The sequence below is a fragment of the Rhea americana genome, unplaced genomic scaffold, assembly GCF_003343005.1.
Source record: "Rhea americana isolate MKP2758 unplaced genomic scaffold, rheAme1 scaffold_36, whole genome shotgun sequence".
Classification (NCBI taxonomy): Eukaryota; Metazoa; Chordata; class Aves; order Rheiformes; family Rheidae; genus Rhea; species Rhea americana.
Window position 1 is genome coordinate 1,521,419 of NW_028186490.1, and position 22,116 is coordinate 1,543,534.

Genomic DNA, 22,116 nt, shown 5'->3' on the forward strand with positions numbered 1-22,116 from the left:
GAGGACATAGACAGTTCCCAAATACTGATGTGGTAGGTCACCCTCAGGCTGCCAGCAGGAGAAGGGAGCAGGCCTTGCAGACAGGATGCAGATCATTAACTTAACACGGGAGCTGCTTCCTTGTGATGGCCCAGAGCAATGCAGAATAAAATCTGTCTAGGATCCAATATGCTGAACAAAGCTCAGGGAGTAATGGTAGAATAGCAAAACCAATAAAATCCATAAGAAAGATGAAATTGGGCATGACTACTCTACAGAGAAGTAATTAGCAGCAGCTCAAAACATTGGGCTTAAAAGGTGGAGGGCAGTAGGGCTGAGGGGAGTCAAGAAAGATTAAGAAAAGCCTGAAAAATACCAAAACTCCTGTGACTTTCAATTCCAGCCCACACCTGTTTCATATTGATGCTGATGGGGAGAAATAAAAGTAACATCCAGTGATAGAGCAGCAGGAGCACTTAGTGCCCTTTCATCCAAAAGTATTGCCTACCTACTTTTATATGTTGCCACAAGAGCTGGCTGTCTTTACTAGAGAAGATCTAGAGGAGATACTGCAATCAGCAGCTCCTGCCACTATTCACTCCACGGGTCATTTCTTTGACATATAAGTTAAAACGATGTATTTTGCTCTCAAATATAATACTAATTACCAGGGACTATCAGGTTGACAACATTATCTGCCTTTTCCAACACTACTCAGCCACCCCATGAAACAGCACATATTCAGAAGTAACTCTACCACCTTTAGGTTGTGTCAAGGGTAAAAGCATTTAAAGAGTTTCTTAGCCCCCCTCTCCACTTTGGTTCATCAAGAAAATACACAGTATCTTAACATTCACCACAAAGATACACAACCATCAAATACTATCTGACACCTTCACCTTACAGCTAGTACAAAGCTCTCTTTGCTTTAAACACAGCCTGCAAGAACGCCCTCCTCATGAAAAGCAGGACACAGGTTCTTGAATGCCCCATTCCAGGAGTGGCTAAGAGGAAGCAAAGTGGTCCTGTTTCACACATTTTCCCAGGAAAAGGAGATCCCATCTGTTCTACAGGCTGCTGGTTCTAATACCTCATCTAATTACTACCACAAGTCCAGTTTCGGCAGAGCAGCTGAGCAGAGTGTGCATAGCCTGCTCACATCCACATAATCTGTCGACACAATATAGGAAAGAGCAAAGTCATCTACAGATGCTAGAAGGTGAAGGAGTCAAAAACTGATCAGGATAAGAAAAATGGAAAATTAAAAAATGAAAGAATTAATTCATCTATGCTTTTCCTTTAAAATTATCACAGGCCCTTTTTCTGCTCTGCTTAGGGGAGCAGTGACATTTATGTCTCATACAGCAGGCTATACAAATGCACACATCACAAAAAGAGTGTCAAGCCACAGCCAGAAGGAAGTGGGGCACAATGGAAAAACAAGGTCTTCCAACTAACTACAAAAACATTCAAAATTTGCCAAAGAAACCTGTTTTCACTCCCTGTATTGCACCAGAAGATGAGGCATTTCTATTAGCAGATACTGTAGCCCTGAAGAAGCAATTCAAGCTGTATTTCCTTCCTAGCCAAACACTCTTAACCACAGGGATTCTTACAGACATATAAAGTCCATCCCTGCCAACACCATATACACTCAAGGTTGCTGGATGACTCCTTCCACATTACAGGTCTCACTGATGAAAGAGCACCTACTACGAAGTTTAGCAAGAACAGACAAGGGGAGGGGAGTAAGACAGAAGAAAATAGAAGCCAGACAGACAACAAGGCACTAAATCAATTACAGGATATGGTGAAAGAGCTTGCCTGACGTTTTAGTCAGAGCAGAGACAGAAGTCCCATCCACTCCAGGAACAGAGTGCTTGTACAGTTCATGAGGATATCTAATTTTATACGACTGACAAGTCTTACAGATAACTTCAGAAATTAGTAAGTCGAAATGAGGGCACCAGTGAGCAATGGCAGAACAACTACTGACCTACTGACCAAAGGAGCTGAATTCATTGCAGACTGTTGGGCACAGACTACTTCTGCAACCATGTTAGGTTAGGCTGAGACACAGTCAGTCAGGAGCAAACATAGCTCTCATCCTACATCCACTAGTATTACCAGTGTAATATGTACAGAAAGCATCTCCCACAAAGCTGGCTTTTGGAAAAATAACAACAGAAAAACAATGAGACCAAACTACTTCTCCCCAAAAGCTGCAATCTTCAACGTTGTCAGATGCAGGTTGTGCAAACTATTTTCTCTGCTTGGTGCGTGTGTCAGACCCAAGCTCCTGATGCAATCCACGGCAGTTGCAAAGAGCCTGATAGCAGAGCAAGTGGCTCAAGGGAACAAGCTGCGGTTGCTGAACCTAACAGCAGCTGTGTACCCAGAGTTCAAGCACTTCCTAAGAATGTGCGCCCTGAATACTGCTTTCCTCTGTCTGCTGTCTTCAGATGCTCGCTGGAAATCTTGCCTCAAGAATAAAAGTTGAAGCTGGTATTTCAGTGTTCCAAAATCCACGTGCACTTTTGGTTTTTATTCCAAGAAGAAATAATATCAAGGAGCGGTGGCATTAACTATAGAAAATTAAGCATTTTAGTGAGAGGCAGCAATATAGTAGCAGTCACGTCACACGTTTTGCGTTCCCCTCCTGAATAAAGTGATTCTGTACAGCCACAAGTCCCTGATGCGTGAGCAAGAAACAAAGCGACCGAGTGCAAGAGGAAGATCTCCCCTTAACAAGTTGTACCAGCCTAAAAAATAATGGAAATTGCTGCTGAGTCGCACAAAGCAAGATTCTGAGGATACAAAAGCTCCAGCGAATCATGAAGAAACCAGGAAGCAGCTTTCAATTCTTACAGAGATCTACCTGAACTACAGGAATATAAAAAGATATCAAAAGGTGACAGCTCATTTTTAAAGGTCACATTTAAAAGACCAACTGATATTGCTGTCATAAACACAGAAGTACAGCACATGAAGCTATCAGACTATATTCTTGGAAGACTGCATGTGGAGAGAGAGAGCTTAGTGACCACTAGCTATGCCTTGCCTAAATTCGACCCCATCTTTCCTTTCACTGTGCCCAATGGGCTGAACATTAACATCTTCTGACTCTCCCCTCCAGAGCAACAGGGCAGGAGTGTTTGCGCTTGCCACCCCGGCCCCCAGGAGGAACAGCCCCTCGCACCTCGCGTTACAGTGAGCGGCACAGCAGGGCTGCCCACGGAGGGGGCAGGCAGGCTTTGGGGAGACACGGTGGTTTTTGGCAAGCTGCTGCAAGTGTATCACTGCAGACACTCAGAGTACTTGCCAAAGTCACCGCAAAAGGCAAATACACAAATCAGGCAAAGAATTTAATGCGACAATTCCCACCGTCTTCACTGTGCTGCTTAGGAAAAGGCAACGTGAGCTGAAACATGCTTGTACTTGTATTGTGAAGATCTTTGCCTGTCCTTAGGGGCAGAGTACAAGCTATGGTATAGGGTGCTCTTACATGCTAAATTAAGACTCACTGGTGTTCGTAAGCGCAAGCATTCGAACATTATGGGAAAGGAAAGGACACAATTTGCCAACAAACTGCAGTACAAAGTTTTTATGCTGCGATTATATAACATTTGAGGCTTTCAAATTATTTGCCTTTGTTGCAGTACCTGCAGCAGTCAACGCAACCTGACAGAGATTTCCGGTTGTCTCTTGTGCCATGGTAATTGCAACACAGTAACTCTTTCAAACAGCCTTAGTAATGCAATCTCAAAAGTGCTCTGTGATCTTCTGGACTGAAGGATGCTATATAAAGGTCAGCTACTTATTAGAAACAGCCACAGCCTCACTTCTCCGCAGTTTCCAACCAGACATCAGACAACATCTGCCTATATCACAGGGAAAGGGAGGAGAAAAGAGATGCCACAAGGGCATATTTAAAGAAACAGTGTATGCAAGAAGCAGCAGAATAAAACTGGAGGCTGAAGTCCACCTGATGCTCTCTTCCAAAGATATTCTCCAGTTCTCCAGGGGATGCTGGAAGTACACACATAAATACACATGGCCCAACAGTCTGCAAACTGAGCACTATCGCCTGTGGTAGCACAAGCAACAAGTGAACTGACACAGATGGCTACCACCCACTCCCCATCCGCTCCCCACCCTGACAGCCAAGCAGGGAATTGCCCCACCACCGCAGAGACTGGCTGCGCGCCAGCGCGCCTCTCGCATGGGTCCCGATACTCCTTGTGCCGGCCCGTACGGAGCCACTGCAAGTCGACGGCTGCTGTGAGCTGGGTGCTCAGCTCCAACCCCAGCTGTTTCTCTAATTACGTTAAACACCAGAATTCAGCTGCAGCTGCTCAGGCTGCTTCCAAGAGGACTCTCCTTTTAATTAAAAATTTGCTATTAAAAAGCATTAAATTGTGTAACACAAATAATTCTCTAGAAATCATCTGTTCCAGTAGCTAATGCTGACTTTTTTTGGAGCAGTAACTAATAGCAGCAGGACAGTTAGCTAACAGGACATACCACGCTGCTGTTAACTAGTCCCTTAGGATCATGGACTCTTCCCCTTCTTGTCCTCCCAAATCTGACACTGAGCAGTTACAGTACGCTGGATATACACCAGCTTGCTGTAAACTCCCCAAGCCCACAGCATTTCATACCAACTGCAGTTCTAAAGCTCTGGAGAATGAAAGAGAGAATGAGTTTGTTAACACTCCACTCCCTTCAGGCAGAACCAAGCTCCTGTAAGCTCTACATGGAGAGACAAGGAACAGTCCTAAGAGAATACCAAAAGCCACACATACACCCAATTTTTTTCCAGCATTGTCCTCAATGAAACATTTTTAACAGCTCTAGCCCAAAGTGAGGTCAAGATAGTGCTCTTCCTGCTATGCAAGGTCACAGGCCAGAGGAAATTCCCTATGTACAATGGTCCAAAGCCTAGAAATAATTGTCTGGAAAACATTATCTTTCCTTTTAAGAAACCAGTCCTCCTGCAGAGACCAATCTAAAAGTAAAATAGAAAACAGTCCAAATTATTTATACTTATTTATTTTTACATTTCAGCACCAGACTCTTTTTTTAAAATTGTTATTTTGCAACGTCTGTACTGAAAGCGTGAAGTTCAGCACATGATACATAACATTCAGTATGCCCTACTTACACTTTACACAAGCCAAAAGAGTACATTAGCAGAAATATTTCCTACTTCCTAAAACTGCAGTTATAACTATCCAGAATTGTTATTAATAATTTCTCATTATATGTACCAGATAAGCAAAGTACTCTTGATAACGGGAAGTGTAATATGGGTGCTTTTTCTAAAATAAAATATGAATAAAAAAGGAAAGAATCTCAATCTTTCAAAAGAAAATATCCCAAATAAAATATACAGAAAACACCCACTTTATTAGAATTAATAAAATACTTAAAAGCAGGAGGTCATGACAAATTTTACGACTCTCATACAGGCTTTGTAGCTTTGCCACCGACTTCTGTCATCAGTGACGACTCAGCCTTCAGCACAGCAGAGCAGTGCTCGGGCCCATGCAAGGCAGGTGCTCTGCCTGATCCCCTCCCTTGCTGCACTAACCTGGTTTTCACAACTCTTTTTTCACACTGCCTAGGAAAGTCAATCCAAAACTCTCCCTTCAAAATGCACGTTATCGCTTACATGATTTGCTGCCACCTCTCCATTCTGCTTGGTGCTCAGGGTTACAGAGAGACACATCCTTTCAACTGCAGGAAAGACTATAGCAAGAGGAAGCAGAAAAAGGAGAAAGCAAGAAGTGAATAAACACTGCCTAGCAAGAGAAGTAACGGAGAGCTGGCTCGCCGGAAGGCTGGGGGCCTCCCCTCCGCCACGCGGCCCTGGGCGCACAGCTGGGCTGCACCAGTAGCCAGGCTCTAGCGGCTCAAACTTCCAAGTGGCAAAGCACTCTGTCTTGCTGATATTCTGCTGTTTATTTTTCTTTGGGGTAGGGAAGGAGAGCAAATTAAAGGTATATAGAGAAAAACATCAGTGTTTGAGCCCCAGAACCACAGCAAACTGACCCTGCCCTTCGACAGCCCCACGCGACTTTCAAGGAAAAGCTGCTCAATGACTGCAAAAGCCAAGAACCATAACTCCCGCTACAAGGTCTCTTCCCTTCTTCCCATCACCACCTCGCTACTAGGTCTCCTCCCTCCTTTGCCACACCATCTCCTCTGCAACAGCTTCACCTGAGGAAAGGAGCAGCCTCCAGCAATCCCCCTTCACCTCTCACAGCAGGAGAAATCACACCAGCAGCAGGCTGGACCCTGGAGCACCACATTGCTGAACCCCCTGAGTCTCCACTGGGGCACAAACATGGCCAAACTACTGGAGAATTCCCTGTGTTTTAACTATTCTTTGCATGTAGCATCTCTTCTGTGCCAACTGCAAAGGCAGTCTGGAAGTCTGCAGCCAAAAACAAGGAAATTTGCTGTTTACAGCAAAACACAGCCTACAGTTTCTTCTTGTTCACAATGGAAGTGATTCAAATTCCTTACAAAAAAAGTTGATAGGAAAACATTCCAAGTGGCTGGAGGAGAAAAAAAAAAGAGAGGGTCTGCTTAACAAGGATAATTTATTAAAAAGAAGAGCAAGCAAAATTGTGGATCAGACCACGAAAGCAACAAATCCAGTACAGAGCCTGCAGATGTGGACAACGTATCCTGTTTCCCACACAGATTAGTAATGAGTGTTGTGGTGTTCTCTAACTGCACTGCATAAAGCAGCACAAAATCCTTCTTGGTCTCTGCAGCAACTCATACCTTGATCACAATCGTCACTTCAGTGCGCACAAACTGGAGGCCTTATTTACACATCTGTTAAAGTCACTCCCAGGAGAGAGCAGAGATACTGGGAGGAAAGACCATTTGTCAGAGGAAGTAAAAGTGAACGAGGCCAAAAGAAATTCATCTAATTCACAGGAGATTTTTCTACAATTTCTTCCCCATTTTTAAATAAGAATGCGTCCAAAATTGTAGTCTATTCTGAGACAAGCCAACAGATAGAAGTTAAAACTCAAAATAATTAAGTGCAGGTGTATTTGGGAGAAACAGTTAGAAGTAGGAAAACCTGAAAAAGCAGTAATTCTGACAGATGCTGAGAACAGCAGTTTACTACTGCTGTAAATTCTCTCAAAGAAATTAACTTTGAAGCAGTGCAGCACAGGATATGAAGGCAGAAATCACAGAGATTTTGGTTCTGTCTCTTGGACCACTATCAGCCTCTCTCAATGCAAGTATTTGTTTTATTGCAGACCTAAATGCAAGCAGCAAAGTTACCTTCTTTTAGCCTGTTATTGTGTAAGAAAAACTAAGCAATCAGTCCAAAATAAATACAAAGATATTTACGAACTACTTTTGCACAGCACATCCTCAGTAATGGGCACATTTGTTTCCTTACGAGAACAGGATGAAAGTGAACAGATCACTGCATGATCTCCATCCAGTTTTGCTGCATTTGGTGAGCGTGGCCAGCAAAAGACTTTTCTAGGCCTGAAAGCTAAATACTCTAGAAAGCTGTCAAAAGGATCAAACCCACAAGTTGAAAGAGCTAGGGAAGGAAGTCCTTCCTCTGCTGAAGCAAGCTGAGGTGATCAGCTAAAATGGCACATTCAAGCTAGAGAAGATGAATGCGTCAAATGAGCTCACGCCACGTACTATGAAAACGCTTTTGGAAATTGGAGAGTTGCCTCCAGCTAAATGCTTTCCATCCAGAGACTGAAAAACTTTCTGGATCAAGAAATAACCATACTGCAACACTAAACTCTCAAGAAGGATTATTATTCCACTGTGATTACCTTGACCCTGTGCATCTACATGTGCATCTGAAGACAAGTAAAATACCCAATTACAGAGCGAGTGCCTAAAATTGAGGCTATTTGATTAAAGCATGTTAGAATAACTCAGAAAGTGGTCATATCGCAAAGAGCAACAGCAAAGGATAACATCATAAATACAAAATTTGGTCAACACCACCAGCACTAGATTGTATCCGGATTAACCTTTTTTAAATTGGTTTCATTAGGAGCATTATGGTCAGTGTGTTGCAGTCTGGAATCACCACCCCAGAATCAACTGTCTTGGATTAAATAGTAAGAACCGCAAATTCAACCACAAGTTTGCCTTTTATCCTGTATCCAGGCAGAGGCAGAGACAAGCAGTCAACCTACAGGGTTTTAACTTTTCAGTCCTCTGCCCTGTCCTCACAGCTCACTAGAGGTTCAGGTCACTGTAGAACAGTAGGACATGCTGCAACGCAGTCTCCAACAAAACCATCAACAACAAAATTTAATTTCTCCATTAAAGCCGATTCAAAGTCTGCAGAATTCTTCAGTATCGGTGTAGAGTTGTCAGCATAGCTCACAGGAGACAACACAGCAAGCATTTACCCAGTAGAGGTCACAACATGGAACTCCGGTGACACGACGATTACTAGCTGCCAAATTAGAGAGGAGCGGAAGACAAGGGGGAAAAAAAACCCCAAAACACTACTACCTTAGAACAACATGGTTTCCTTCTGTCACAAGGCAAGCCCTAGGAATATGGAAATAGCAATGCATTTACCACCTGAACTTCAGCAAAGCTTCTGACAGAATCTTACATGCTATTTTTATAACCAAGTTAGAAAAGTGGGTATACAAAATAGCTTACAATGGCATATACAACTCATTGTTCCAGTTTCACAGGAAGCAATTTTGCAAATGTTTGTTTTTGTCAATGTATCAAATGATATCTTCAAGTGTTTGTCCCAAGGCCAAGGCAGTTTAACATTTGTATTAATTATCTAAATGATGTAATATATGGCACTGTTATTAAAGGACCGGGAGAGGTCTACTGTGAGAGAAGCTGCAAGCATATCATAAAGATCATCCTGATTTCTCTTCTGCTATTACAAATTCAGAGGGAACCCATGCATTTCTTCCTGTTTATTGGAGGACAAAAGTAGTGTACACTTTGGTAGGAATTCTCATTTGTCCAACATGGAAAAATGACTTGCTTGCCAGCAAGAGAGCAGTCTAGGGCAATAATGGGTCAGAAAGCAAATGTACACCAACAATGTATTCAAAAAGCAAGTTTCACAGGTTGATAGGCAAAGTAAGAACATCTTTGGTATGACAGGTGAAGCAATTCTTCCCCCCCCAAAATCAGCATCAGCACCGGATTGAAAGACCTGGGTTTGTTTAGTCTAAATTAAAAAAGATTGAAATGAGACATGATAACAGTCTAAGTGTGTAAAAGCCTGTTACAAGAAAGAAAAACTACTTCCCACATATACTCTGGATAGAACTAGAAATAACAAGCTAAGACTAAGATAGCAGCAAAATATGTTTTTCTGATGTCTAACTGATAGAAGAATTAACCATTTTAAAACTGCCACTAGGGGCTGTGAAATCATTACAAGTCTTCAAGAACAAACATGTCTGGAATGGGCCAGGTATCAAATGTTTTCCTAGGACTACTAAATGGACCATATGACTTCCTGAGGTCTTTTTCTAAGATTGTGTTGTAGGCATAAAATTTTATTCCTTTATTGCTATTTGTGACCATCTATTGAGTTTAGACTGACTTTAAGCTCTTTATCTTAAAATAAACACAGTTTTGTTCTAGGAAAACAAGAAATGATCTGCAGAAAATGCAGAAACCACTGACCATATACCTTCCCCACAAGTGACTTTTCCAAGTATAATACAGCACGAGACAATGTCACTCATTGCAGATTAGGAGCCAGCTGTAGAATTGAACTAGGAAGGTGACAGGCTTGTTTGCAGTAGAGCTCACCTATAAAATTTTTTTCCTCTTGTATACAATGTTTAAATTTGAGAAGCCTGACAAGAAGAGATGTAAGAATTGATAAAAAGGAAAGATGATGGGAGAGAGAAATTACGATCAGATTAAAAAGTGAAATGACCTTTAAACTATAATCACAACAAGTCTTACGGGGCAAAAGAAGCTTGGTAGTTAATTCCTAGTATGAGCTTTAGTCACACTATACACTGTCAAGCAATAAATTTACAGGCCAGTATATTCATCACTGCAAATTACTGCAGAAAGGAATGACTCTTCCTCTACTCATATCTCTACAACTGTACTCAGATATAATGAGCAGAAAGCTTGTTCAGCTGCGAGGCTGCTACTCAGGTGCTTTGCATTTTGTGGGGTCCTGAGCTAATGGAAATTGCTCCTTCATCGCATGTGGAACAGGTTACGGATGCTGGTCTGCAGGGTATGAGGTAAGGCACCTTTCCTCTCCCAGGTCTTTAGAGAATAGGAGCAAAAAAAAAATTAGGAATTTGAAAGTGAGGAGATCAGATCTGCAGGGTATGAGGTAAGGTACCCTTCCTCTCCCAGGTCTTTAGAGAATAGGAGCAAAAAAAATAGGAATTTGAAAGTGAGGAGATCAGATGTTCAGCACCAGATAGATGCTGTGAAAAAAGAGAGTCATCTCCACTGATGAAACTCATTATTTTTGAGAGAAATTTTCTATCTTTAGAAAAAAATCACAAACATCAAAAATCTGAGCATATCTGGAGCTTGAAAAGTTCATCCAAATGAACTTTTCATTTTAATTCAGCAACACAATCATATCAGTCTCTTTGCTAATGCAATCAGAGGCCTCAGTCTAGATGGAATTTGAAAATTTAGCTGGCTCTCCAACATTATCAGATTAAGTCTGAAGCACAGTGCTACGGCTGCTTTGGAGAAGACTGCAGTGCTGCTGCCAAAGTTTTCCATGCTTTGGGAGAAGAAACTTCTAGCTCCACAATTACCAAGTCTCTAGAGTTTAAATGAATTTTCACTTTAAAAAGTGTTTTTGTAGAACATATGTATCAAAATGGGTTATGAAAAAGGGAGGCAATGAAACTGTATTACAGTTCTCCCAGACAGGAGTAATTAACAATAGTTTGGTCAAAGGTGGCACACTGGTACTTCTTCATGTTTTCTCAGAGAAATTAACCCAAGTTACACCTCAGCTAGGGTTCTAGAGCTCTATTTATTTAAACTTCATTAAAAAAAAGAGCGATAATACTTGCTCCAAATGTCAAAGCAACTTACAGCAAACAATGTAAAGATGCACTAATGAAAAACTTAAGGCAAACTTCTGAGGCACTTTGGAACAAGACAGAACTCACACCCTCTTTCTCCAGTTTAGTAAATAACGTATCTTTTGTTTGAAGTTGTGTCTTATTTTCCCCTCCTCTTTTATTTCAAGTCAAAATTATTCTCTGGACTCCACCACTTCTTTTCTTTTTCTTCTTCCCTTCCCCCCCCCCCAAAGTGAGCAGTTCTTCCTCCCTCATCTGTTCCACTGAGGAAGAGCATGAAACAATATAAAACAAACAAACGAATAAAAAATCCTGCATGCACGATGACCGTGGAAACAAGCCACATGAAAGCAACACTCGACAAAAGAAAAAAAAAATCCCCCAAAAACTTCAGGAGCAGAAACAAATTATTGACTCGCTCGTTTTCAGAGCAAGTGACCACTGGAATGAAAAGAGACAAAATATCTGTCCACCCTCCTTTAAAATTCAGCCTCACTGAATACAGGTTTTAAATAGATACACAGAAAAATACCAAGAATAGGAAGTAGAAGAGAGGTGGGGGAAAAACCACCACCGCTCTGCTCGCTCCCCTTGCAGCACGCCAAACGAGAAGACGGAGCCAGGCATCAGCCGAGGATCCGGGGCAGCCTGCGAGGAGCAGCAGGCAGTGGCACGGCACACTTGGGTGCACACCGGGGCCAGGAGGCTCAGGGATGGGGATGCAGCTGATGGTAGAATTTGTCAAAGGGAGAAGCTAAGGCCATTTCAACAGGCACATTTGACAAGAGTTGTTGCAAATATTCAGAACACATTTGCTTTCCTCCTGGGTGCTAGAATGAGCCCTTTGACTCCTGTCTCACCTCCCTGCCCCTCTAAGCCCAGAGAGGCTTACCGATATTTGGATGCTTTAAGAGTCGGCAGATTCGAGCTTCACGTTCCAGTTTCTGATGATCTGAAAGAGAATAAGAAACATGACATTAAGCTGCACAGCTCTGAACTAGGCTCTTGTTCATATCCAGTGGAGAAAGGAAAACAGTGGCTCAGAGAGCTGTGTGAGACTGAGAATTGCTGGAACACAATAATCTCCCAAAACCTTACAGATGCTTGAGATGAGGGCAATGTGGGCACCCACAGCCAAGGCTGCACTGGACATCCCTCCACTCCTGCTCCAGAGCTGCAGCTAAACAGGCGTTTCCTGCTTCGATTCCAAGTGAGCAGCAGCATGGTTAATCATACCACACTCTTCAGCTGCACAAAAACATAAAGTCAGTTTTAGTGAAATCTGTTCTAAGACTTACCCCCTTCTCCAGGGCCAGAGAGAAAGAGGAAGAGTCTCGGAAGGGATAACCTGCACAAAATGGGAAAGGACCTGCTGCTGCACCAGAAAAACACTGGGGAAGGGCAGGGCAGGACAGAGAAATACACAGCTACTGCTAGGGCACAGCCATCGCACGCAATAAGGAATACTGCCAGCTCCAAGTGCCCATAAAGGTAACCATACTTCAGTACCCACCGATGGGCTTGCTGGTGAAATGCTGCTGATCAAGCATTGTGAGGTCTGCAGGCAAGAAATGCTGCCTAAATGCTAAGTGCGCTCAGTCTAACCCAAAGGCAACATTAGTTTGAGCAGGACTGTCATCTGCATTAAAAAAAACAATAATAATCAAGGAGAGCAGAAACAATTTTTCCTCCACTGAAATTTAATGTGTGTAGGGGCAAGGAAAGGCCAGTGAGCTAGAGAAACCCTGCCCCTCTCAGCCCAGAGCAGGGGGCTTTTCTAGTAACTGAAGCTCAGTCAGAAAGGAGATGTTTTTCCACAAGGGCAAAGATTGATCCCTGACTTTAATTACACAGCCCCCATCCTCTCAAGTGAAATGCTCATATCAGACAAGCGGAGCTTCACTGAAAGGATCTGAGAGAAGCAAACCTGGCAGTTACTAAACTTTATGCCTCTGGGGAATGCAGATGCCTAGAAAGACACAAGAAACAAGGACAGCCCTTCCGCCCAGCCCACCCATCCAAAGGGCAAAGAAAGAGGACCTGGCACGAGTCCCTTCTCCCTCATGACATTTCTTCTCCATCAGCTCTTCAGCATGCAGGCTTGAAAGCACATCTTCTCTGCCTCCCCTATAACATAAGTCTTTTCTACGGGAGTGAGCAGGACACTAGGCTGGTTGGGCTATTCAGCAGACCACTGGTAGAAATGCAGCACCTTCTGTTTTACAGGAATCCCACTAGAGACCCACTTCAGCAACGCCATCCCGCACTGCTGCGCCTAACAGCCTACGCAGCTCTGCAAGCTTTGGGCAATCGTTCCCTTCCCTGTGAGCAGAAAGGGAAGACCAAGGCAGATCTCTGCTCAGGATCCCTCTCTCCTAGACTGGGAATAGCAGCTCAGGGTACTGCAGGATTTCTGTCTTCTTCTCCATTGCTGAACTGTAGAAAATGTCCCAATTAATATTTTATATGGGTTGAGATGTGCTTACATTCTCATCTGCTACTGTTTGGGGATGGGAGAAGGTAAATTACTCCTTTCATCTCTCCTTCCTTCTCAGTCCTGGAAATTATTGTTGCTGTTGCATACATTTCACTGTTCTATGCCAAAACCACTCCAATAAAGTAGCAGACAGCAAGAAAGCTGGAGTGGTTCCACGCTCCCGAGGTCTTGGTGCAATGCAAGCGCTTTCTCGCCTGCATTGCTGGGGGAAGGGAGGGGGTCAGGGGAAGACTGCCTTGGCTTCCCTTTTTGCAGCATTTCTCACAAATGAAGTTCTGCAAAACACTTGCAAGGCAACAGATTGCGCTGCACCCTCTGCACTCAGGCCACATTCCTATAGCAGGACCAGAACTGAAGATAAACTATCCGTAAGCCGCTCACATGCCTGGGTCTTGCAAATTCCCCGCTTTCCCTCCCAGCTGTACTTGGAAGTCCTGCAAAGGGGGATCCTTCAGCCACGCCGATCACATTGCCCTTGGGCCCAGTTACACTTGCTGAGAATCTGTTCCCAAGCACAAGGACACTGGGAAGCAGACAGCGAAAACAGCTGAGCAAAGGGGGAAGGAGAGGTAAGAGCTCACCACGTGCTACTCAGCCCCTGAGTCCTGACAGCCAAGACAGACAGCTGACAGGAGCATAGGCTCAAACAAAGTGACATAACCACCAAAATGCCGGGAGATGTAAATCAAGAGCAATTGCTCCCCTGAAACCCTACACCATCTTGCAGAGGGAGGGGAGCAGGCAGGGCAGCTAGCGATCCTGGGCAGCAGACACACCAGAACTTGTGACAAGAGGTCACCACCTCACACGCCGTCCCTCCAGCACCCACCGAGCCTGGCCGGCGACCAAAGGAGGAGCACAGCACTCCGGTCACAAGGTACAGGAAACTATTTCTGGTCGGGGGAAAGCATACCACACTGTTCTGTCTCCAGGGCAACAAAACAGGCAAACTCAAGCACATCTCGGAGAGAGAAAGCACACTCCCCAGTGCGGCTGCTCCGGCCCGGGTGCACCGGCCCGCGGAGACGAGCGGGGAGCACCGAAAGGTCAGGCTGCACTGGTGTGCTGCCACCGCCTGACGTGGTACTAGAGGATCGCTGACCGATTCCAGATGACACCAGAGCACAGCTTAGCTTGTGACATGAAGGAAGCTCCCACCCCAAAAGAGAGCCCCTTTTAATCTCCATCTCCAGGTAGCCTTTGGCACAGCATACGGCATTTCACTCCTGTTGCCTGGGTCACTGCCTGAGTCTATCTGGTACTTGTGGGAAGCAACTCAGGATCTAAATGTACAAGGAATAAACACAGAGTTACAATTTTTCTAGTCCTCTCTCTGGTCTAATGATGGTTGTTCCTGGCAGGAAACAGAAAAAACAAGATTCCATGATGCCAAAAGAGCAAATCAAAGGCCAGGGTATAAGACATCTCATATCATCTTATACTCACAGAATCTTGAAAACCCAAAGTATTCATAAAGGCACTAGAGGAACAACGTAAAGAAGACATGGGCTCAGATCTTTGCCTTATCAAGAGCTTGCAGAGCAAATAACCTCTCCTCCTCCTCCCTTTATATCAAACTTTCGCAAGCCATCTGTTGGGTGAAGGTGTATATTCTTAATGCGCAGCAGAAGCAAAGCTTGTAGCTAACACACAGCGACACATCCTGGCCTAGGTTATAGGGGCTGAGGACTATGACATTAAGTCTATCTCCTGCTTTTCACAAGCTAAGGAATATTAACAAGCAATTTTCATAATGTCTAAACCACACTATATCTCATCAAAAATGTTAGCATTAACATTGAAGACTTCAAGTGATGTATAAAGCCAGATACCCACTGAAGTTTCTCCAAATGTTAATTAACCTTGATGTTAGAATTTTGCACTGTATTTCCAAGTCTGATTTCATTTAGCTTCTGTTTCCACATTCTGGATTTCATTAAGCTTTCTTCCTACTAAGTCACAGAACTGTCTACTGCTGAACAAATACTTAAAACTTAAGTAGAGGATATTACAAACACTCATCTAATATTCATTGAGTGTTTTCCAGCCAAAAAAAAAAAAAAAAAAAAGAGAGAGAATCTTGATATTTGGATAATTCCTCTATCTACAGTCTAGCGCAATGACTATCTACATGGACAGAGAAGTCCAGCCTACATAGGTTATTTGCAGCAAGATTTAAATTCAAATGTTTTAAGAGATGGAGCTTAAAGCAGGAGGACAGAGTCTTCTCACATTCAGTGTACAAACTAAGTTTTGAACATCTAGTTCTATCAGCCTCTATACAGATAAAATTTCTGCATTTTGGTTCAAAAATCGGGACTACACTTACAAATATGTCATCAGCATTACTGCACCGCAAAAGCTTCTTTAAGTGTAGTTCTAATAATGTAACGCAAGATGTCCTTTGAATATACCTGACAACCAAATAACTGGCTGTTCAAAGAGCTGGGATTTCTTTGGTTTGGGTTGTTAATTTGTCTAGGGGGTTTCTTTAATAGAAAGCAAGAATCATTGTGCTAGCACCCTTTGCAAAGGGAAAACTGCTTCGTTTCACACATGCAGGCAGTCCGTTCCCCAGAACGGAACTGCTCGCGCTCTGCACGCTGCTAATAACGCCGCAGCTATAGGAATCTCGAACTGAGCCAGTGCAAACAAAGACAGCACAGCCTGAGTACAGAAGACAACAGGCCAAAACCAGGGTAACTTGGCCTAAATACATCAAGCTCCTCTGAAAAAAAGTGATAGAAAGGAAGGTGTGCCAAAGCAAGAAATAAAAAGTAAAATGCAGATAGCTGTACTTCATGAAAAACAACAGTCTCGAACAGGGTGGGGGACATGGCCAGGTCTATAATGATGTGCATTTCTTACTCTTCTGCAAGGAAACCATTCCATCTTCCAACCATTTGATTGCATTACCACAAAGATGCTGTGTCAGAGAGGAAAAAAGTAAGGCCCAACTTCAGGGCTCTGCTCTTCCCTAGGGAATCAGTTCCCAACTTTCTACTCTGGCCACTCTGCGCACCGCTGCTAATCCAGAGGTCCAACCTCCCCCAGCTGCTTCTGCAGCAAGGGCCCCAGAGGCCGGCAGGAGAACATCTGCCGAGAGGGAGCCAGGGCACAGGACACCTGCAAGCTGCAGCAGTCTGGAGCTGTCAAGTGAGAGCATTTCTGCCACAACACCAACAGCAAGCTGAAAAAGGTCACGGTGCCTCGTCAGCCTGTTTGGAAGGGGCTGGGAGGAGAAGGGGCTGCAGGGAAGGAAAGGGAGAGCTGCCTGAAAGACGCCGTCAGAAGGCAGAGTCCAGCGCAAGAAACCTGCCGCAGACCCACAGAGGAGACCACTCGCAAGGCAGCTGGGCCAGGGCTGGACTCAAGCAGCGGGGAAGGCACCGCCGCGCAGCGCCGAGAGCCCTGCCCCGCACAGGCGGCACCGCGCCGTGCCCGGCTGACTCTTGCTCCCCAGACACGCCACGGGGTTCGTTTCAGCCGCAGGCGGCTGCGATACAAACGCGCTCCTGGGCCAAAGCCTCTCCGTAAGCCCCTCAGAGGACCCGTGTCCAGGGAGATTTAAGGAGATGTGCACTTCGTCTCCTGCTCCCGAGCCACCAGCCCAGGGAGCGCCGAGGTTCTTTGCTCTAGGAAAATACGTAACACCTCTTTCAGGTAGTCACTTCTCATGGCAAACACGAGTACAAGACAGCACTGAAAAACAACAGAAAGTGCGGACAAAACAGCCATTCAATTAAAAACATTTACCAGCGGAAGTGATTAATTTCACACCTGCCAGAAAATCAGGTGGAAGAAACGAATTCTACCACGCTTGCTCCAACAAGCACTAGAAACACAAAATTGTTTTGAAACGGTTTCATAAACGAAGGAGTACACCCACGGAAACGTTTGTCTTAACACTGGCTTGCTCTGCTAGACTCGAGCTCTACCGAGGCGGCGTGGCCACGGCTCGCTCCTTGTAAGACGCCTGCCTCAAAAAAGGGGCTCCCCTGGGGCTGTCTAAAAGCTGAAGCACCCCGGTGGGAGGACAGGTTCTTTCCCAAGTGCAGGAAAAAGAAGCAGCAACAAAACTGACCCGTAGTTATAAAACACCCCTGTTTGAAGAAAAATAGGACTAGGAAAAAAAAATAAATAAATAAAAAAAGAAAAACAAACTTGCTTCTCCCTTTTACCAATACATAATTTTCCTGTTCTCCAGTGGCACATATACATGAACTGCTCACTAATACAGTCCACCTGTCTTCATCCTGCACTAAGACTGTGCTTTATCACTGCAGTCAGAGGAAGCTTGAATTCCCACAGGAACGGTGTCTTCATTCTAGATTATTTTTCTGAGAATGGGAAGAGTCCAGAAGAGGAATCAAACCCAAGGCAATAAATTCAGTTTGATTGCTGTCATCATGCCAATTCTGGGAGATAGTCAATTGGTGCCAGCTGCTGAGATATCTTTTGAGTTGCTTCAAAACTGAAATCGAATTTGCATCAAATAGATTTTGCAGCATCAGACTAGCCTGTGCCTTCAGGTCATTCATGCTTTTCTTTGCTTGTTTAAATTTTAACTTCTTCTCAGAGATATTCCCAGAAAAAGAGAGCTAGCTTCCTCATTCTGGGCTTCAGACCACAGATTTCCCCTATATGCTTTTATTTCTCGGACAACACTGCTACAAAACAGCAGAGATACATATTCGTGTTTGAAATGGGTCAGCCTAGGGCAATATGCCATGCCACCACTTTAAACAAAAATACCAGCAAGTCTCAGATCACCACTACTACCTTTCTGTGGAAGTTATTACCAACAGAAGTCATTGTAGGCCTTTAGAACGACCAGAGGTCCGTCTAGATTCACTGTCTTGCTTCTGACAATAGCGAACAGCAGATGCCTAGAGAAGAATATAAACCGAACAAGCACATAGCAATACTTCCCAAATGCTCACCCTCCCTTCAGCTATTTGCAGCTTATGGATTTCTATTTTTTTACAGCAGTATTTCTACAATCTCATTTCAAAGATCAGCTATCATTAATAAGTCTGCAAACAGCATCCTACGCTCTTTCCAGCTGCTGTTTCCAAAAGCCAAATCCCATTGTTAAGTTCCCCACACAGCACCCCAGAGGCCCTGCCTACCAAGGGCCCATGGGTGCCACCAGAGAGGCACCTCTCGCCGGACCATCTGCACCGCAGCCACTGCATGAGAGCCACAAAGGCGCGGCTGGAGCAAACAAACCAGCAAAGCTCCCCTTTTCTCACCCAGGCAAGGGCTGGAGAAGCAAGACAGTGGTACGGCCTTCGTCACTCACCTTCAGCTGCTCACACGGCAGAAGGTTCAAGTGCCAGTAGGACACCGCAAACAAGGAGAAGATGACTTCCAAGAAATACCGTCAGATGTACTTTCTGACAAAGTCTTTCCTCTAGCAAAAGCAGCTGAAGTTATTACCTTGCAATAGCGTTTTCCCACCCTCTCCTAACCTCCCTAAACCAAACAATTCCCCCATAGAAGTGTAATTCTACCCCTCAAAGTACATACACAAATGAATCTTACAAAGAGCCAGGATGCTCGTACGGTTTGTAATAAGCTGTGTTTCCACATGAGTTATTTGTGAACCTCCTGGTACCACTGTACTGGGACATGTTTAAAAGTCAACAACAAAACCTGCACAAATTTAGAGTGGATTTTCCACTTTTTTTGTCCAAGTAATGTAGAAATTAGAGCACCAATACCACATAGCAAATGCAGAAGATGGTTTAAGGGACTGTGTTTGCACCTCAGACTAGCTCCCTAAAGGGTGGGTCAGGTAAATTTATTTTCTTTTCTAGTATTTCTTTGTCTTGTACTTATCTTCAACTGAGTTACTTAAGGCAGATACGAAGTTCTACATTATAGCAGCAAAGGCAAAGAAAGTATTAAAACTACTTAAAACAGATGGATCTTTGCAAAGATAAGATGCCTTAGTCTGCACCTTTGCCGTTGCTATTTGTGTGCCCAGTGCAATCCAAAGCTGCTCTTCTTTTCCACACGCATGTTTTTCAACTTGTCAGCAAAACTTGACCAGTATAGTATAATTTCCTTGGTTATGCAGCAGGTGGACTTAACACAGGAAGGAGAACTCCTGTTCTCCTGTTTTCAGAAGGAGCTCCGAGTGTACCTATTTCACATGCTACAAAGCAGAGGAGAAGGAGCCTGGTGCGTGCTGCAGCAGGAAGGGGAGGTTGGTGTCTCGAGCTTTCAGACAGACACCAGTAACTTTTCTGGAACCCCTAGACAGAGGAGGTCACTGCTCTGACATGGTGCGGAGTCACCTCGACCACCGCTAACAATGTGAACGCACGGAGGTTAAGCATGGGCTGAAGCCTGCCATGCCACTCCTTGCCTACAAGGGCCCAGATGAAGCCAGGTTGGGCATTTTCTATCCGTCACTACAGTCTAAGCTATATGCTTTGTCCTCTTGGATTGAAACAAAGAACAAAAGAGGGGTAAGCATACCTGTTCTCTAAAAATGCACATTTTCTAGTTTGTGCAAGGTTGCATAAAACAATCTTGAACCAAGCGGCTGAACAAAATGCTGAGGAGCCCCAAGAGCATGTACCGCACCAAGCCTTCCTAGTAGTAGATCAAAGGGTGCCTTTCCACATTTTTCCAGGCTCTTCCAAAACCCCTCCTGTGCCTGCACAAGAAAGGAACATGCTGCTACTTCTTATTCAAGCAGCACTAAAGTACTATAAGCAGCTGCTACCAACAACCCTCAGTCTTCAGGGTGACGGGGGGAACTGTGCCTGACGCATCACCTACATATGTCTCTAAACAGGGCACACTCTACAGGGCGTTAAAATGGTAGCAATGGAGAGATCCCCTCAGTCTGCTCTACATACTCCCACCATCCAGCTAAGGTTCTCACCTACAGCAGGTCCTATGGTTTGATCTAAGCCAGCACCTCAAAGAAATGCTAAGTCAAAGTGCATATGCACCAGGAGATGGAGAAGGAGGAAGCAAGCACCTAAGCTACCCACTGCAGGGATAGCCCTTGGCCTCACATTTGAAGTAATCTCAGAACAAAGTAGCCTCAGCAAGGGAGCTCCTTCCAAGCTTGCTATGGTGTTAGAGGAGGACTTTGTAAACCCCTTTACAGTGTCAGCTGCCTGCTCCCTACCAGACAAACCGCATGCCTCCAGAGCCCCTGCTCAAGCAGCTACTCCTTAATGCACCTACCCTTGACTCACAAGCAGCCACCTCATCTCTCCTGACCACACTCTGAGAATGCAAGATGTTCAGCTGCTTAGGCTGTTTTGACAGCTGTTTCCAGTCTTACTCAGTAAAAAGCAATGGGTTGGGCAGAGCCCAGTAGATTCACAGCCTGAAAGCCTTGGTGTTAGTGCAACCACAGGAAAATGAGACAGCAGCACGAAAGTGTCGGGTGAATAGAGGATATCTGCCTAAAGAACAACTAATGCAGCCCAAAGAACCATTCAGGCTCCAGCTATCAGTCTTCACTAAGCTCAGACACACAACACGTGCCTTCCCCCATATATAAGCCGTGCTTTCGATCTACATGTCCCTTTAGGATATGCCAGATCCTCTTGCAGGGAAGATAGATGTTTTTTCACCTCCGCAGTCTTCCTTCTTCATGTCACCAGTGGGATACATGAGACCTGTACTGACCTGACTTTATTCTCTACTTTGCTTTTCCCATGAACTGTTTACTTCAGTTACTAAAACAACATAATTAAGCCTTTCCAAGAGTCTCTGATCTGGATTTCCTCTCTCCTCCTTTTTCTTCTGCCAGCCAGCAGCTCGCTCACTTCATGCCACTGTGATGGAGGCAAGTCATATAGTCACCAGCTTTTCCTGATTCGGTATTAAATAAGCAGACAAGAAAGCATTTCACCACTGAGGTTACCTTCCAAACTCCACGGAGTGCTGAGTGGTTAGCTGCAGCTTAAAGTTTGGTACCTGTATCGGCTGCTATAAACAAGAATTCGTTCAATTTACCTTTAAAACTACCCACCAATTCAACAACTCTATCTGCTTCATTGGCTATTGCAGAATGCACCATTTCTTGCTTCTACTTTTTCTTGCTCAGGTCTAGATGAAACACAAGGAAAGCCCATGCTGCTGTGGGACATAGTGGGAACTGTTCTTGCAGCAGCGCATTCTAGCAGCTTTCAGTAGTTATCAACCCCCAGTCTGCAAGAAAAATGCAGCCACTTTCTTCCTGACTTGATGATATAAAGACCACCAACCACAGACTCTACAGCTAGATTAAAAATAATTCTTGTCCCTTGCTGCATTTGTCTGCTGCATTTGCTATGGCCAGAAGGTGCAACCGCACCAGCCACGACCCTGACACAGGAAGAAACACAGTGTAGCTGTGCTCACGCTAAGAATGCCAGAACTACCAGGCTGTCCAGCCTGGTGGGACACGCGTGTGACAGCCCCTAACAGGCTTGTGCTGAGCTCCTTGAGGGAGAGGAATGTAACTAGCAGAAGAAAGAAGTTTGTAGACCAGAACATGCTGAGCTCCAGAGTTAACATAGTCGAACAGTTTTGATTTTTTTTTTTTTT

At 44.4% G+C, this 22,116-nt stretch overlaps 1 protein-coding gene across 1 annotated transcript in view; it reads right to left on the bottom strand.

The window, feature by feature from the left end:
* CAMK2G (calcium/calmodulin dependent protein kinase II gamma) overlaps positions 1 to 22,116 on the bottom strand; it is a gene marked incomplete at its 5' end in the record, with an annotated part of 122,736 nt that overhangs the window by 57,587 nt on the left and 43,033 nt on the right. The window contains one exon of the mRNA XM_085312173.1: positions 11,947 to 12,006. Within this exon, the coding sequence (XP_085168299.1) occupies positions 11,947 to 12,006 (60 nt within the window). The remainder of the gene's footprint in view (positions 1 to 11,946; positions 12,007 to 22,116) is intronic.